At 49.9% G+C, this 17,638-nt stretch overlaps 1 protein-coding gene across 2 annotated transcripts in view; it reads left to right on the top strand.

Moving 5' to 3' along the window:
- Window positions 1-8,226: 8,226 nt before the first annotated feature.
- Window positions 8,227-17,638, top strand: part of ROBO3 (roundabout guidance receptor 3) — a 167,914-nt gene continuing 158,502 nt past the window's right edge. For both annotated transcript variants that reach the window (XM_044437609.1, XM_044437608.1), the window contains exon 1: window positions 8,227-8,317. In XM_044437609.1, the coding sequence (XP_044293544.1) occupies window positions 8,245-8,317 (73 nt within the window). In that variant the 5' untranslated portion in view covers window positions 8,227-8,244. The remainder of the gene's footprint in view (window positions 8,318-17,638) is intronic.

The following is a 17,638-nucleotide window of genomic DNA, read 5'->3' as shown; positions in this document are numbered from 1 at the left end:
GTGGTGTGCTAAGTCCAGGACATGATACTTGGGGGCATGTTAAGTCATCAGTTTGAACCTAGATACATGAAGTCCAGTGAAAATTTCCAGTAACTGTGTATTTGACAGAACCCCAAAAGCATCTCTGTGTGTGTTGGACCCTGGTCCACCCAGTTTATGAGGGCTTTAAACCACATGGCAGGAGGAGCTGAGATGAAATGGCCAGTATTGCTTGCCAAACATCCCAGATCAGCCAGATGATGACATCATCCTTAGATAAGTAAACACACACACGCTTTAATAGAGAAAGGGAAATTAATTTACCCACATTCCTATACAAAAAGAGGAGTATAATGGAAGAAGAGAAAGCCAGAGGAACGAATGTACAAGATGGGATCATGATCTATTGAGCATAACTGCTTGGAGTCCCATAATTAGAATGTCAAAAATTGATGGCTAAGATTTACATAGGGCATTGCAGAAGGGAAGAGGTAGCATAGTGATATGTTATTTCAACACCATGAGCAAAAGCAGCTATAGATTTTGATTATGAAGATGGTGTAAGACCATTGGGCACATGGAACTTGGAACTGAGGACAAAATTATACATGGGATCCGCTCCAGACCCTCCAGACTGATGATGAGTGATGAGGCTGAAATTTCCCTAGACAGCAAAGTGCGGAATTCAGAAATCACTTGATACTTGTTCTCACAAGTGCCTTTAATTGGCTTGAAATGAACCAAACATGCCATATAAGAAAGTGTTTGAAAGCTATGATTTGAAAACGACAATTTGTGATTCAGAATGCAGAAATTCCACCTGGAGAAGAAATCATCCCGCAGCCTGGGGCATTGAGAAATGTGGATTGTTACCAAGATCAAACCACTGTTGCTTGGGCTTGCAACATAATTATTCCAGTCCTTTTCCTGAGACAGAATATGGGCAACCCAATATGCTATTGAAGAAAAGTGTCCCCATGTAGCATTTTAGAACAGATGGTCTACATGAACTAGACCTAGAGGACTCTGCTGCATGGGGAAAACCAACCAACCTACCAACCAACCAACCACAAACAGCAGATCCAGATAAGCCCTTTCTCTACTGTTAGGCTATTGCTGGGTGCCACTACAAATGGGCAACTGACTAGATGGGACAAGGTTAAGCTTCTTACTTCCATGTAAATGCAATGTAACCCGCATGCTGCAATTGCAATACATGTACTAAAAAAGAAAGAAGAATAAAATTCTTTGTTTTATGGGAGATTGAAATCTCCCATAATTACCGTGTATATTCTCCCCCGAGATATCCTTCGAATCTGGTCTGTCAGGGCATTGTCCAAGGTCTCAAGTTGACTCAGTAGGTGATAGCATACCCCCACTATCAGGTCCCCCCCCATCAGGTCCCTTCCCCCTTTAGTTTTACCCAGACCACCTCTACCAGATCCCCATCTGCCCCACCTTCTATCTCATTGCATCCTATCCTTTCCCTGACATATAATGCTACGCCCCCTCCTTTCTTTCCCTTCCTGTCCTTTCTGAATAGGACAAACCCCACTATGTTTACATTCCAGTCCTGCCTTAATCCCAGCATGTTTCTGTGATACTCATCAGGTAGTATTTTCCTATTCCCAGGAGAGCATCGTGTTCTTCCTACCTGTTTCCCATGCTTCTAGCATTAGTATACATGCATACTGAGAAAGTATTCTTCATGTGGAATATATCCGTCACCTGGGGATGCTGTTGAAAGACAAGGGAAAGGCCAGTCTAGAACATGGGACCCTCCAATATTACTGGTTGAGAAGAGGTTCAGGATGAGCAAAGAGAAGGACTTCTGACACAACATGTCATTCATACACAGAACCTGCTGCTGTGAGATATAGTGTGATGCTCACTAGCTTTGATGTCATTCAAAGCGAATTGGACAAGCTCATGAGGAAGGATCAGTCTGCCAATGGTGACTAGTCTTGAGGGCTATAAGCAACCTCCAATCTTGGAGGCACTAGGAGATGACACAGAGACCTGCAGAGCAACTATTTGAAAGGACTACATTTATGTCCTCTCGTGGACTTCCTAGGGACAACCGGTTGAGCACTACTTTGGAAGACACACTGCTGGGCTCCATGGATTTTTATCTAGCCATATTCTCATGGTCTTGTGTGTGAGAGAGAACTTGAGATATTTCTGAACCATGGTATTCTAGAGCTCATTCTGAAAGTGATCACTGGAGGAGACTCATCTCTTCATTCACAGTCGAGTTTCTATAACGTAGCAATGGCACCATCAACTGAAACAAATTAGATTCTTTTTCCCCTTCCCAAGAAATATCTGAAGTATACTTCCCACCCCACCTTCACCCATGCAAGCTAATAGTAGGATGACCTCTATTTCCTTAGAGTTAGCATTTCTTGAACACAAGCCCCTGATTTCTATTCATGTGGGGCTTTGAAAAAGCCAGGCAGCTGGATTTAATGCTGAAATCACTCCTCCTTATACCTGAGGCTGGTGCTGTCTGTTAATTTAGTAACCGATTTGCATTTTTATCACTTTCTTGGCTTAACTGATGAACATTAATTCCATGCAAGTTTCTCCGATTGCTGGATACCTAATTATTTGGCCAAAAAACCTTCTGCAAAGAGAACCTTGTTCTATAAAAAGGGCCATTTCTGTCTTGATCTATTTTAGGCCCTTTCAGAAGGAAAGAAAAAAAAAAAGAAGACACAGGATTGATCCCTGAAGCAACTCTTTGCCTGTGACTCCATGGCAGAATCAGAAGAATGGGTGAATAATCTGTCTGATTTCTTCAGCTGATGAATGTCAGATCCATTTTTATATTCAAGTCTGTCGACATTGCAACAGATTTCATCTTTTCCTCTGTTCATCAACAGCTATTCTGTTCCTTTCCATCATTCTTATGCTTCATTAAAGAGAGAGAGAGAAAGCCAAAGGAAGGTGTGAGAAGGGAACTTTTGCAGAAATAGTCCTTCTTACAACCATTTCAGAAATTGAAACACTGGGTGATGATGAGTATTTATCACTGGGAAGAAATCTAAGTCTGCACTAGATACTATTACAGAAAGGTGGATGAAAGATGGATGCATCACTTGGCGGGAGAGAGGACAACGCCTGCTGGGCTTCTTCGAAGGGGTGAAAGGTCACATGAGCTGTGGTGACATGTCTAAAAAGTGATAGCATTGGTTAGAAGAGGATTCATCAAGTGTAACCCCCCTCCCTTTCCTTCCCCTGCCTTGACAGATAGTATCTGCCCAAGTGCTGACCTCAGTTTAGCACAGACCCGGGGCTTGGTTTGACTGCGCTGAGATGAAAAAGAGAAGAGCAATCTGTACATGCTGGATGTAAGGGCCAAGAAGGACTGACCCTCCCTCCCTCTCCCTCTCTGAGTGCACGTGTGAAGGAAGGAGGGAGGTAGTATCTATCCACAATCCAGTCATGATCTGGAAATAAATCTTAATTCTTTCAGTTTGTCCCCCTCCAGCATCCTGATAGCAGAGAAGTTGAGGGGCAGAGAAATAGGAAAGCTCATAAAAGAGGGTGGCAAAGAATGGTTTTCAGTTGTCATGAGTGCAGCCGGCTGGAGCGGGGGGTCAGACTAGATGGCCCAGGAGACCCCTTCTGACTCGCTCTGTATCCCTCTTTCTAAAGCAACCTAGCCTATGCACAAAAGGAGGCTGCCTGGGGCATGCGGGAGCTGCAGACTGTTTCTCTGTCTAAATATGCATAGCATGACGCCCTTAGGGGGCAATCTGGCTGGGATGCCTGCAGCCTTCTGAATTTGGGGGATTATGAGTACTCTATCAAGATCAGAAGAAGCTGAAAGCACCTCTGAAATGCTCTTGCCCTGCAAAAGCCTTTGGTGGCCCGTTTGGACCATCTAAGTCTTTTACGTGTGCTTGTGAGGACAGGCTGAGGTGCCTTGGGGTGCATTGCATGCTAGTGGAAGAGTCTCTCCCCTCTCCCTAGAATGTGTCTTCCCAGGTGTGAGTTCATAGCTATGCATGGGTGCCTAGGTACCTGATGAGCCCTGAGAGACAGGGACCTTCCTGACTGAACAGTTTTTCCCATCCTAGTTTCCTCTGGATATTTTGGAGATCAGCACTCAGAATTCTTGATCATTGGAAGTTCCAGTTGAAAATGCCTAGAGGGCACCAGGTTGGAAAACAGCAAGTTGTTCCTTTCCCTTCCATTCGCATATACAATCGAATTTGTTAAATTGACAAGTGGCCATTTTTTGGTCTTGGTATCCTTCCAAGGGCTGCTTCCAGGGTCAATGCAGGTGGCAAAGTCCAGGCAAGAAAAGAGTGGCTGCTCCACAAAACCCCTGCATGACTTGGTTGCTCCTCCTCCACCAGATTAGGGTGACGCACACAGCCAGCCCCCCCCCCCCCCCGGAGGGTTCGGGCTACCTGGCTTCTGACAGCCTCGAGTACATCAGCTGGGAATGCTAATGCCAGGTTTCGCTTTCATTTCAGAGATTCTAGTCTTGAGTAATTTTCTCTCAGGGAACCCCCAACCCAATTTAACACACTTTTTGCATATTTAGTGTTGGTGTGCAGATTTCATTGTGAGATCTCTGGCATGGCCCTGCCACATTCATAACAACAACAACAAAAAAAGGGGGGGGGTCTTGTTTATTGATATGCAAATGTCAAGTGTGACCAGGGGAGAAGGCAGCTGCCAGGGCTTTTTAATTACCTGGGTGGCAAAGAGGGTGGGCCTCAGTCCTGCCCTTAATGAGTTGTGACAGAAGTTAGCAGATGACGCTCATCAGCTCATTAGTCTTTCCTGGGACATGCCTCCCCCCCTCAGACTCACCAGCCATCAGGATGGCTGAAGATGTTCCATGCATATGTGGGCAGCTTTGCCCTGCCTGATTAGTTTGGATTATCTTTCAGGGGAAAAATGGTCGCAAGCCATTTTGGTCAGTTCGATCAGGATCAGGACTGAGGGACATTTTTTCTGTCTTGCGGCCACATCACTTCTGGGGTAATTTGTCCTGGGTAGGTCATGAAGTCAGCAGTGGGTCAAACCAGGACTTCTCTCTGTTTCTCTCTCTTTTTCTGCCATCCCTTTCTCTCCATCTTTCTCCTGGTCTTCCTCCCTGAACGGTGGCTGCAATGGAAGGACAACTTGCTCTTGTCAGGGGTCTAACCTGGTCACTTACAGAACACATTTGAGATTAGACCGGTGGCCAAATACAGGCCTAGAGCCACAGGTTGCCCACCTCTGGATTATATAGAAGCCCTCCTCCTCGTCCTCCTCCTCCTCCTCCTCGTCCTCCTCCTCCTCCTCCTCCTCCTCATCATCATCATCATCATCATCATCATCATATCTGTATCCCCAGTAGCCAAAGTTCTCTGGGCACTGTGCTACAGCTGATAAAACACAATACAATACAATGTCAGATATAAATGACAGTAAAAACATAACATTTCACTAAAGATTTAAAACAAATTTTAAGCAACAGGGTGGCAAGTCTATACCAATGGACATGCTGACAAGCAACTGACAATGTCCTCTACTCACGATGTGCTATCTGGTCTGGGTGAATGCTCAGCAAAGAGGATGGGTCTAACCTGGTGCCAAATAGATAGTAAAGTTGGCATCAGCTGGGCCTCTGTATCCAGACCATTGCAGAAGATCATTCCATAATTTGGGGGCTACCATAGAGAAGGCCCTTCTCGTTGTTGCTAGCAACTGACCCACCCTTGGAGGTGTGCTTTGGAGGAAAGCCTCATAAGTTGAGCACTGAGTCTGAGTAGAGCACAGTTGGAAGAGGTCTGCTCTGGGAAATTCTTTCCTCCTTGGTCATATTTAAAAGTAAGGGCAGACATATCTGTATTGGATGAGCTGATATGCTAGAGCCTTTGATGAATGCAGGAAAGCAGTCAAAAAGTGCTTTGTAGCATGAACTCATGGAGCTGCCTTATTCTGTGCCAGAAGAACGAGGTCCATCGTGCCCCCTCCAGGGCTTCAAGCATGGGATTGGGCCTGGAACTTTGTGCTAGCAAAGCAAGAACGCTGCCGCTGAGTCCCCCCCCAACCCCATGAAACTCCTGCCAGGGCTTCTGGTAACCTGCCATGTGAAATCCATCACCGAAGCACACATGGTACTTCAGGACGGTAGCCCCTCAGCATCTTTTGCATCTATTCTGCCTCTGGGCAAAGCAGTGGTCTCACCACAGGTCATGATGGGTTTGGACCTCCAGCTTGCTTACTTCTGCCCCAGCACACATCTGTATTATGAGTGGACAATCTCTTAGACATTGGGTGAAGGTCAGATTTAAGGCCTGAGATTTACCTGGTTAATGCAAGATTAAGTGGAAGACATGAGTGCCCTCTTCAAGTATCTGAAGGGTTGGGGTTTTCATTAGACAGTGGAACGAGCCTGTATGTGTTGTTTTATACCATCAGGTGTTCTCTCCAGATATTTTGGGTTTTCATAAATGCCAGGCAGCACCCACGTGGCCAGTTCCCCAAAGCTGTTATGGCTCAGCCCTATTTTCCTCCCTTTCTTATCGTGATAGAACCTGGTTTCATCTCATGAAGCTGGCTGGTGGATGCTCCAGGACAGATAAAAGGAAGTACTCCTTCACACTGCACATAGTTAAGAGCAGGAGATGTGCTACCACAAGATGTAGTGATGGTGACCAATTTGGGTGGCTTTACAAGGGGATTGGACAAAGTCGTGGAGCAGGTAGCTATTGATAGTCCTGACGGCTCTGTGCTGCCTCCAGTAGAAGAGGCCAGATGCCTTTCTATACCCGTTGCTGAGCGGGAAGGTGCTGTCAGGCTCACCACCTGCTTGTGCGTTTCTGGAGGGGGCTGTTTGGCCACTGCGTACCCAGAGGGGCTAGAGGCATCTTGGTCTGCTTCCACATGAGCTCCCATGTTCATGGGCACTTAACCTGGATATACCTCCTGCTCTTGCTATAATTTTATACCCATAGAACTGTATAGGCAAAGCCTGATCGGTTCTTGACCTCTGAGAGCTTGGAATGTGGAAACCATTGAGGAAGGAGGGAGACAGGGCCATGCTGAACCCTGAGAAGACTGACAAGGGACCTGCTGACATTTCCCGGGTTGACAATGTCAGGGGAGGTCTTGTGACACCGGACACTCGCTCCAGTTCTCCCTGTGTTCAGATGGATGCAGTTGGTGAAGAGTGGTGCCAGCCATCACAGGACCCCCTCACAGGCGGCATTTCCTATGCCGAGAGAGGCCCATGTGCGCCCTATACGTTTTGGCCTACAACTTTTATCAGTCTGGCTGGGATAGCCATGATGGGGGCTGCAAGGAACAGGGGAATATCCGCAGGATCACAAGGTGCCCATGCCTGGTGCCCACACAGGCTTCAAAGGGCTCTTGTCGCCCGCTTGCTCGCTCAACGCGCGCACACTTTTCCAGCAGGATTCCTCACCCAAGCGCTGTCGTTTCAGGAGTTCTGGCCCGTGTTGGGCATGAATTTTGCCCCGCAGGGTTTTGCTGGCGCCTTCAGCGAGGATCCGCCCGGGCAGGATTGGAGCAGTCCGGGGAAGTCACAAGTGAAGGGTGTGCGCGCACGTGTATTCTGGGAGCGTGGGGCGGGGGATCCCACCGTCCGCACGTGGGACCTGGGCGGAGGAGCGGACCGGAAAGCGCGGCCGCGGGCGCTCGGCAGCCCACTCCCCATCGAGTCATCCGCTCCAGGCTGACCCCACGCAGGCCACCGTCACCCCCTCCTCCCGCGCCTCTCCTGCCGAGGCAGCAGGTCGGTGTTCCTTTAAGCGGCCGCGGGAGGGAGGGAGGAAGGGCTCGCCCGCCGCCAAGCCTGACAATGGGCCGGGGCAGCGGCTGAGTTGGAGCAAGTTGCCCGGCGCGGCGGCCGCGCCAGCGCAACAGCAGCTGCCCGAGGTCCCCGGCAGGCGTCGACGCCAGCAGTAGCGCGCCGGAGGGCTGCTCCGGGAGTGCGCGGGCGATGCTGGAGCGGCGGGGGCCATGAGTTAATTTCCGAAACTGCCGGAGCCCTGCCTGGATCGCGCGCCTCCTCTGCCTCCCGCGCTCCCCCCGCCACGACGTCCCTCCTCTCTTTAACCCGAGCGCCGCCCGCCGCCCGCCTCCCTCCCGCCACGTCTGGGGGCAGGTCCCGGGAGCCGATCGTCCGCCCCCCCCCGCCCCACCCGCTGCTCCGCGCGCCCGCCCTGCGCTCACGCTAAGAAGGAGCTCCTTCCCCGCTTGCTGCGGATGCGCGATCCTGGGGGAGCTTGAGCCATGCGGCGGAGGTTTCTGCTTTGGCTCCGGAGCTTGCCGTGCTTCTTGCTGGCCTTGGCGGGACCCACTGCAGGTAAGAAACGCTCATAGAGCGGAGGGGGCCTTTTCTCTTCCCCGGCTTGCTTCCCCACCTCTGCCGCCTCCCGCGGGGCACACGCGGTGGAGGCTGGGCACCGCTCGCCTGGCACTTTCCGGACGGAGCTGGGCTGCGGATGGCGCGGACCGGGCGGGCAGCTCGCGATCGGGATTCCCCGAGGAGGTGCCGCTTTGCGTGGGGCCCGCTGACCCCGGGGGGCCTGCAGCCGATCCAAGGACGACCCCATGACCCCGGGCCCCGGGGGGCGGGTGAAGAGCCGCTTCCTCTTTTGTGGCCGCGTGGACGCTCCGCTTGACCGGGAAAGCTGGACAGCCTGTGGCGAGGTTAAGCAGATGGACGTGAGCTGGGAGCGGGGGATCACCCCAGATGTCTTTTGAAATTGGGATTGCTGTTTTGTGAGAGCGAGTTTCAACTATTGTTGCCGGGGTCCTCCGGGAAGAGGGCAACTGGTGCCTGGCTGGGGAAGAGTCGTGCGGGGTGCACCCCCGCTCGCCCCCTTCCCTGCTCCGTTCCAGCCTTTTGCAGGCTTGCCAGCGGGCTGCGTGCAGCCCCGTCCACACGCGCAGCCAGCTTGGCAGCGCACCCGCCCTTGCCCGCATGGACAGGAGGCTTCCGTGTAGAGCAGCCTGGGGCGCTGCAGAGATGATAGACTACAAGTTCCAGTATCCCCCAGCCAGCTCTCTAGCCCAACACCTCTGGAGGGCCCAGGCTGGGAAAAAGGCTGGCGTAGAGGTCGGCCTAGAACACGTGTACCGATATGTCTCGGGCGTGCAAACCTATATATAGTCGATCACGTGTATGGTTCCCACTGTGTGTACACGGCGCGCGCGCACTCGCAGAGAAGATGCTACCGCGCCGCTTCCCGCTTTCCAGGCATTAGCACCGCAGCGGAACAATGAGCACACGTGCAGCCGCATTCTCTCCCTGTCAAAAGGCGGCCCCGATCCCGACGTGCCGCCGCCCCACTGTGGAGCGCCCCTGCCCCTGCTCCTCCCCTCCCCTCCGGATGACCCCGCACGGAGCGCGGGGGTCATGTCTGGGGAGCTGCAGCCCCGCCGCGCCCAGGGGCTCTTCTGCTTTGCACTTTTCCTGGAGGGAACAGATGGGCCCGCGTGTGATAAAAGGAGCACGCGCAGGGGACGTGTGGCCCGGTGGAAGCTGGCTGCAGAGGGGCGGTTGGCAGCTGGAGGGTGGCTGACCTTTCAGAGGCTCGACAATTGCAGGCGCCCGGCCTTCCAGCCGCGCTCGTATTTGTACTTCGCTTTGCAAGTGCAGCACCGGTTCCACTCTCTCTCTGCTAGAGACAGAGATACAATTGTTTGGATATGGTCTTAATTTGTTTCCTTCCTCTGATCTTTCCACTGCCTGTGTGTGTGTGTGTGTCCGTGGGGGGTGTTTTTAAATTTATGAGGAAACAAAAATCCCCCGACAGCAGACTCTCAGAATCTGTCCGCTAGAGGAGGCATCGGAACACTCAATGGGAGACACGCGCCACGCACACGCGCGCGGAGAGCAGATGAAGCGAAAGGCTGAACTGCCAGAGCTGAAATGACTGCATGTTTTTAAAAGCTAAAACTGCAAAACATACAGAGCAGTACCAATGAAGAGCAACAAAGCTGAAAGCAACAATGAATCTGAATGGTGGAGACCAAGCCTATATTTAAGCTTTTACTTTTCATTTAAAAATACTCTGTTTTGAATTTAGGCACACATTTTGGGGAAACTCTGACCTCCAACTTTTGGGGGGTTTCAATACCCTCCCCTACTTGACTCCATCCTAATCTGGACTTTTTCTATATTTTTTCTTCCACTTCGACTTTAATGTTGTTGGATTTAAAGTGATTTCTATGGGAGAGATATCAATGGGTGAGATTCCTAGAATGTAGTAGCTGGGTGATGTTTCCTCCATGCAACATTCTCACTGCAGCATACCTTGCTGGGCGTCTTGATGCAGTGACTGCTGGGATTCCTCTTGCAGGAGGAGGAGGAGCAGAGTTAGCTCAAGTGTGGGGCCATGTGGCTGGGGACAGAGGTCTTGACCGAGGGAGCCTTTATCACATTAAAGTATGGTAAATCGGTGAATTTTGCATGGCTGCTGTTACTGCCTCACTGCAGCTGTTCCGCACAGCGAGTGTTGGAGGAATGCTTTAGGCAGAACGGCTGGGGCTGCCGAAGGATAATGCCAAGCAGAAAGCGTGATGGATTCATATTTGAAATGTTTGGGAGGAGTGGGTCTGATTCTCCCAGAGCACGGTGCTTCCAGCGGAGAGGAGGCATGCTGGCGACAGGATCTGGCAGAATGCGCCACTCGCATGCCCTGCTGCTGCTTAGCTGTGAGATCAGCATTCACGGGTGTGCAGCAGTTCATTAATGTTCATGTGTAGGAAAGATGTGGCGCGAGCTCCATCGATATGGAGAGGGGCGGGGAGGGAGAGCACAGCTGGAAAGCACGCCTGTTCGTTCAAAGGTGAGCTTGACTTTCCAGAGGACCAAAAGCTCGGATATCCCGTTCCAATCTGAAGCCCTCCAGATGTTTTGGGTTATTACTCCCAGCATGATGGGAGTTGAAGTCAAAAACATTTGGTGGCAAATAGTATGGTGTGGGGCACAGAGCGAATGCATTTCAGTGTGGTAATACATGTGTAGTGTATGAGATCTATCTGGGGCTCGCATGGCTCAAAGACAGTGACTTAGAGAAGAGAAGCCACGGGGAGGGGCTGTGTATTGTGTGCTGGACAAATATACTGTCACACCTCCTAGGTCAGGGGTCCTCAGACTTTTCCACCAGGGGGGCAGTTGAAAGCTGCCGGTGCTGAGGTGAGGTGGGGTGTGGGTAGGGGCGGGCATGCACCGCGAGGCAGGTGCACGAGGCAGCGGCTTATTCACCTGGGGATTGTTTTCGCCAAACTGCTGCCTCCCCACGCACGGGGTGAGGTGGGTGGCAGCGGGCAGGTGGGTGCATGTGCTGTGGGTCCAAATGGGCATGGCAGGCCGGATCCAGCCCCTGGGCCGTAGCTTGAGGATCCATGTCCTAGGTGAAAAGCCTCAGGGGTGAGTTATAGGAGAGAGATAGCGGGAAGAGAGTGTAGCTCACGTGTGCCAGTGGATCCCAAATACCTGCTTGCCACCTAAGTGTACGTGGTTGAAGACAGCATGCTAGACTGGCTGGACTTTGAGTCGGATCAGCAGGGGTCTGAGATATACATAGAGAGAGGGGTGGTGGTGGTGCACTTAATCAGTTCAGATTAAGCCATGTTGGCAGTGGGATGGTTGAGTTCATGCGGACTATCCTTCTGCTGAAAACTTCAGTAAGGGTAATACGTTGGATCCAGGCATCATTAGTTGGATTTACTTCCCATTACCATCAGTGGGGCATGCCAAGTCATGCTTAACTTGTCCAAGAGAGTTCAGTGGGACCTGAGTTCAACTAATTTAGTCCAGATCCAAACAAGGCTAATATGTACATGCATGCATCATTTTATCAGCCAAATCTGCCCTTTTCTTTGCAACTTTGTTAAAGTAATCAAAGTGTTACATCAAGACTTAGTTATATTTAGAGCAGACCTATTGAAACCAATAGGTCTTGAGTACTGTGTCTTGAGTACTGTGAGACCCAGTGAGTTCAATGGTTCTATTGGAAACCTGGCTAAGTCTGGACCCAACCCACAGTTCAGAGGTTTTCTTTAATTCTTGAAGGGAGAGGGGATTTCTTGAGAGTGAGTCAGGCCTCTTGTGTGCTGCAGCAACCTCTCCCACTTTGACCTGTTGTGCCTTGTTCTTCTCCTGAGGCATCTTTGTCTCACATTGGAGGGCCTCCAACAATGAACAAGGCAGCCTTCACTGTCCTCCAGATGTTTTGGCCTGCAACTCCCATCAGACCCAAACAGCATGACCGGGGGCACAAATTCTTGCAGCTGTAGTCCGAAACTTCCAGGTTTCAGATGGCTGGCCCAGGAACGGGCGTAAATGTGTCTTTTCCCCGTGATGTGAGAAACAGGATGGTATTGCTCCTACCAATAATCTCCTGCCAGGAAGCTTTGGAGGAGGAGAATGATGATTCGCACTTTCAAAGCAAAGCTTCACTGAGACCCTTGATTCTGTCTGTGCAGAGTTGTGGAAGCTGCCTCCTCCTGTGTAGCACAGTGTCCTGTCCCAGAGTTTAAAGGGATCGGGTTCATTGTGGGCATGCATGTTGCACCATGTCCTTTCCATCAGACACTGATGTCAAATTCTGGGGATACGTCTATGCTTTGAAGTCCTTCATTTTTGATGAGCACTTTTCTTCAGGATGGAGGTTGAGTTTTCCATCTGGAGGGCAGATCAGGTGGCATACAGAGCTTCCACTCAGGTCTCTGCTAATGACAACTTGGTCGACTTTTTCCTGTTTCCAAGTGCCTTTGCTCTCTGCTCCTCCAAAGTTTGCGTCTCTGCCTCCTCTTCTTATTTTGCTGCCGTGAAATGCTTCTCTCACTTGATGCACACCAAATGTTTGGGGTTTTCCCAACCTAGTGCCCTCCAGGCTCTTGTACTGCCACTCCAACCAGCCCTAGCTAGCATGAACAGTGGTCAGGGAGGGTAGGAGCTATAGTCCAGAGCAACTGGAGGGCGCCAGTTTAGGGATGGTCCAGGCTGGTGGAGGGGGGCAGCAAATCTGGCCCTCTAATGGTCCCCAGAGGGTCACTTCCCCTTCATAGAATCATCGAATAGTGGAGTTGAAAGGGGCAATGAAGGCCATCCAGTCCACCCCCCTGCTGCTGCAGGACACCAAGTTGCACCATCCCACTCAGATGGCTGTCCAGTTTCTTCTTGAATGTCTCTAGTGTGGGAGAGCCCACCACCTCTCGAGGCAGCTGGTTCCACTGTTCTATTGCTCTGACAGTGAGGAAACTTCTCCTGATGTCCTACCCGAATCTGGGCTGTCACAACTTGAATTGATGATTCAGTGTCCTACACTTTGGAATCAGCAAAAAGATATCTTGACCTCCCTCTTTGTGACAGCCTTTGAGGTACTTATAGAGGGATATCATGCCCCCCTCAGTCTTCTCTTCTCCAGGCTGAACATGCCCAGTTCTCTCAGTCTCTCCTCAGAGGGCAGAGTTTCCAAATCTTGGATCATTTTTTTGCCCTCCGCTGGACCCTTTCTAATTTTACTGCATCTTTCTTAAATCTCGGTGCCCAGAACTGGACACAGTATACCAGATGAATGCTTGTCGTAAAGGGTGGCATACAAATGTTCTAAATAAATAAATAAATGAGGTCTGACTGGTGAGGAGTATAAGAGGAACTACTACCTCTCATGATTTGGAAGTCATACTTCTGTTTTCCCTGAGCTCCTCATGTGGGGTGGTTCCCGTCTTCCTTGCAGTGCCTTCCCCAAACCTAAAAGGTCAAACTTTTGTCCTAAGTTTTAGTTATAGGCAGTGAGAACTGTAAGTGCTATTATGCTTGTCAGTTTTGACCCGCCCTTTCTCTCTTTTTTCACCAAACATGAAAAGAGCTCCCCTCATCCCACCCCAAGAGTTTCTAGGAAATAAAGTTTGGCCCTTGAGTTGAAAGAGTGACGGCACCCCATGCTGAGGACCTTGGGCAATGGCCCTGCAGTTGGCCCGCCCCCATCAATACTAGGACTGAGCTCCAGAGGTTGGCGTGGCAGCGAGTGTTCCAATCCAGCAGTTAGCTTAAAACATGTACGTAACAGGGGTCGTCTTGTATGGTGGTGTAAGGTGTATGAACCCTTACTCAAAGTTGGATGGGAGCGTCCCGCCACAGTGGCACTTCAGAATTGAAGCACTGTGTCTCCCTGAAGAATGTTGGCATTTGTGTGTAGAATTCTGGCCATCAGAAGTAGAGGGACGGAAAACTTGAGAGCTACATTTTTAAAGTGCAAAACCATTTAATCTTGTGCAACGTTAACTTATCAGCCTGTCCCAGCTTCATGTTCTCCAAGCGTGTTGGACTTCATCTAGTTGGGGGATGCTGGGAGTTGTAGCCGAAACCTCCAGGAGGACATCACATCAAGCACGTTTGCTCTGCATCTCCTTGTTATCCCAGCGCTGCAAGTTGATGTAACTTTTTGTGCACATCCCTTCACATTGCCCAAATACCCAAAGTTCTTTGCTTTCCTCCCCAGTAAAGCTGTCTAGATAATTGAGGCCAGACAGTGCTTGGCTGTGTCACTTGCTAGAAGGATTTATTTTATTTTAGTTTAGTTTTTTTTAACATCTTGGCGTTTGGCAGAGCAGCAGCTTTTCAGTTTCGTATGGTGGCAGATGAAGCTGGTGGGAGGTGAGGAGGAGGAAGGAAATGGCACCAGCAGATTAATGCTGCTGGCTCCTACTGTTTGCGTCATCTTTGAGAGTTGTTGTTATCCTTATATGGAGAGAGCCAAGGTCAGATCCTGTTAACAGAAGATGCCTCTGTGCCACGTTAGTTGGACTCACTGCAGGCTGCTGGCAAATGGTTGTCTTTTAAAGTCGTGGGTGGGAAATTGGAGTGAGCAGGGAATAGGTTTGCACCTTGTGCGGGTACCTACAAGTTGCGGGCGGCGTTCTCAGGCTGGTCTAGCAGACCCCGGAATATTTCCATGCAGTGTTTTATCACTCTGTAGGAGGACAAGCCTTGCATAGGTACTGTTTATGGCCATGATGTGTGATGTGTTCCAGTCCTTTACTCCAAGCCTCAAGCCAAGTCTCAAGTCTTTATTTCCAAGTGCAAATCGAATCTCAAGTCATTGCAAGAAATATCTAAGTCAAGTCTCAAGAGCCAACTTCAGCAGCAGCAGCAACAAGGGGGGGAGGGAGTGTATGGGAGTTGTAAGCCCTCCCTGATGTTCCCATCTGCACTTCTCTCAGTGATGAACCCATGTCCTTGACCTCAACCACAATTTATTTAAACAAGCAAACAAACAAACAAAGTCCCCATCCCTATCCTGCCCCGCACCCCTGCAACTCCCGCAGTGTTTGAGACGGCCTTCCAGGATGTCCTGCTGCGTGATAAGGCCTGCAGTGACCTGGTCGTAAAAAATGTAGAAATCTCAAGTTGAGCTGAGTCACTTGCTTGTTGCTGCCAAGTCGTGTCATGGGTATGACTTGAGTAGGACTTGGGAGAGAATCACTCGACTCAAGCCCCCAACACTGATTTATTATGTATCAATTAGCAACCATGTAGCACGCGATCGGCTGAAAATCCATCCAGGTGGTGTACAACAATTTCAAATGATACAACCTTGTGACAACAAAAACAGGAACATTAAAAAACAGCACACACCCCTCAATCAAAACTATTTATTTTAAAGTGATGCCTCTTTAAGCTCTTTGAAAAGCAAAGAGAACAGGGCCAAGTTCTTGAGTGAGTACATTCTGGGGTTTGGAAGGAAATGCAGGAGAAAGCCCTGATGGCTGCTCCTGCTCAGGGCTTTCGAGTTAAGACTGACACTTTCAATGGGGCCTGCTCAGTGGTTGTCAGCTAGTGCAGGTCCTTCACGATCCATGTGATACGGTCCCCTGCACTGTGCCCCAGTTAGCAGCTCAGTTCCAGCGGATGCTTCTAGACACTCCTCGGGGTGGTTTCATGTGCAGCACTTCCTGTTCATAGCCAGTCTCCCTGTTCATGCACGGAGACATTCTGGCATGCACAGGAACACGAGCTGCCTGTGCCTGATTGCTACTGAAATGTCCCACAGTGCTCTGCAACAGAACGAGAAGTCACTCAGGAGGCTGCCTCCGACACGGATGGTCCATCTCGTCAGCTAGCCCAGCCTTTCCAAAGTGGTGCCTCCAGCTGCACTGAACTGCAGCTCCAGCCCAGCCGCCATCGCTCACACATGTCCGGTGCTTTCAGAGGGTCCAGGCTTGGTGAAGGCTGATCCAGCCCCAGGTTGTCTTCTCTGAGCAGCAGCTGCTTTGGAGGGTCCTTCTCACCACCTGTTCCCACAACCTTTTAACTGGATTGGAAGTGGGATCTGCTTCCTCTGCTGCATGTCGTACACACAACTGGCCTAAGGGTGCCTCCTACCTGGTCTTGCAGGGCTACAGGGTAGGGGTGGAGGAGAATTTTATTTCACCCAGAAATAAAACTTGCTCCATTTGCAACCCCAGTTGTAAACCAGAGCACGTTAAAAAAAGGTTCACATTTCTCAAGCCTGTGATTATGTTTCAAAATGATTTTAAAAAATGGCATGTTTACAAAACAACAACTACTACATTCTACTTATTGCATCCTTCAGTCAATAGGCAAAAGTGCACAGTTCACACATAGAAATGTGCACTTTTCCCTTTTGAAGTGTCTACTTTGCCAACTAAAATGAGAGTGAGCCAAACTGAACTTCAAAGTGATGTTTGGGAGATTTTGGTGAGCTAATGTGGTTGGTTCTCCTTTGCCGATGGCAGGCTGATAGGCCCTCTGCTCCTCCTGCAATACCCACTGCCAATCCTGTTGCCATCAGATATTGCTCCTTGGCTCTGGGATTGGCACTTGATCGCTAGCTCCCCTTGCTGTCAAAGCCACCAGATGGGGTGCTTTTAAAGAGGGATCATCCAGTGATGTCCCTTTCCAACCACCATTGCCAGTGGGAATATGTCAAGAGCTTATGCAGCCAGCCAGCAGATCCACCAGGGGTCTTGGACTGCAGCTCCTAGCATCCCAGGCCACTGACTATACTGGATGAAGTTGATGGGACTTGTACTCCAAAACATACATGATGCCTGGGTTGCAGAAGGCTGGGTTGCAGCCTGTCCAGAGTCAAAAGCTGAGAAGATAATTTTTACAGTGCTCAATGAGAGATAAGGACTGTGAAATAATTATCTACCAACAACTACATAAATAACAGCAGCAACATAAATTTAACAATAATAATATAAATAGAAGAGGGAGAGGGAGAGGAAGAGGAGGAGGAGGAGGAGGAAGAAGAGGAGGAGGAGGAGGAAGAAGAAGAAGAAGAGGAGGAGGAAGAGGAGGAGGAGGAAGAAGAAGAAGAGGAGGAGGAGGAAGAAGAAGAAGAGGAAGATGAAGATGAAGAAGAAGAAGAAGAGAACAACAGTGAATATATTCTGAGAGAGTGTGATTTCTGTTATTTGAAACCAACTCTTTTTGCAGCCTGCAGGATAAAAGTTCTGTTGTGGTCTGCACTTCCGTCCCTTTTGTGTGTGTTTAGGAGAGTGTCCTTAACTGATCTTGCATGGCAGACAGCAGGGACAGCCAGTATCTCTCTCCCTGGTATAGGAAGACCTTGTCTCCTTTATGCCCAGAATAAGAAGCTTGCTTAGGCTTTAGTGTGCAAAGTGCAGCAGAAATTTTGAA

This window comes from Varanus komodoensis, unplaced genomic scaffold, assembly GCF_004798865.1.
Source record: "Varanus komodoensis strain SLA01 unplaced genomic scaffold, ASM479886v1 scaffold30, whole genome shotgun sequence".
NCBI classification, from domain to species: domain Eukaryota; kingdom Metazoa; phylum Chordata; class Lepidosauria; order Squamata; family Varanidae; genus Varanus; species Varanus komodoensis.
The sequence above is the reverse complement of the archived record's forward strand: the minus strand, read 5'-3'. Positions and strand labels throughout refer to the sequence as shown.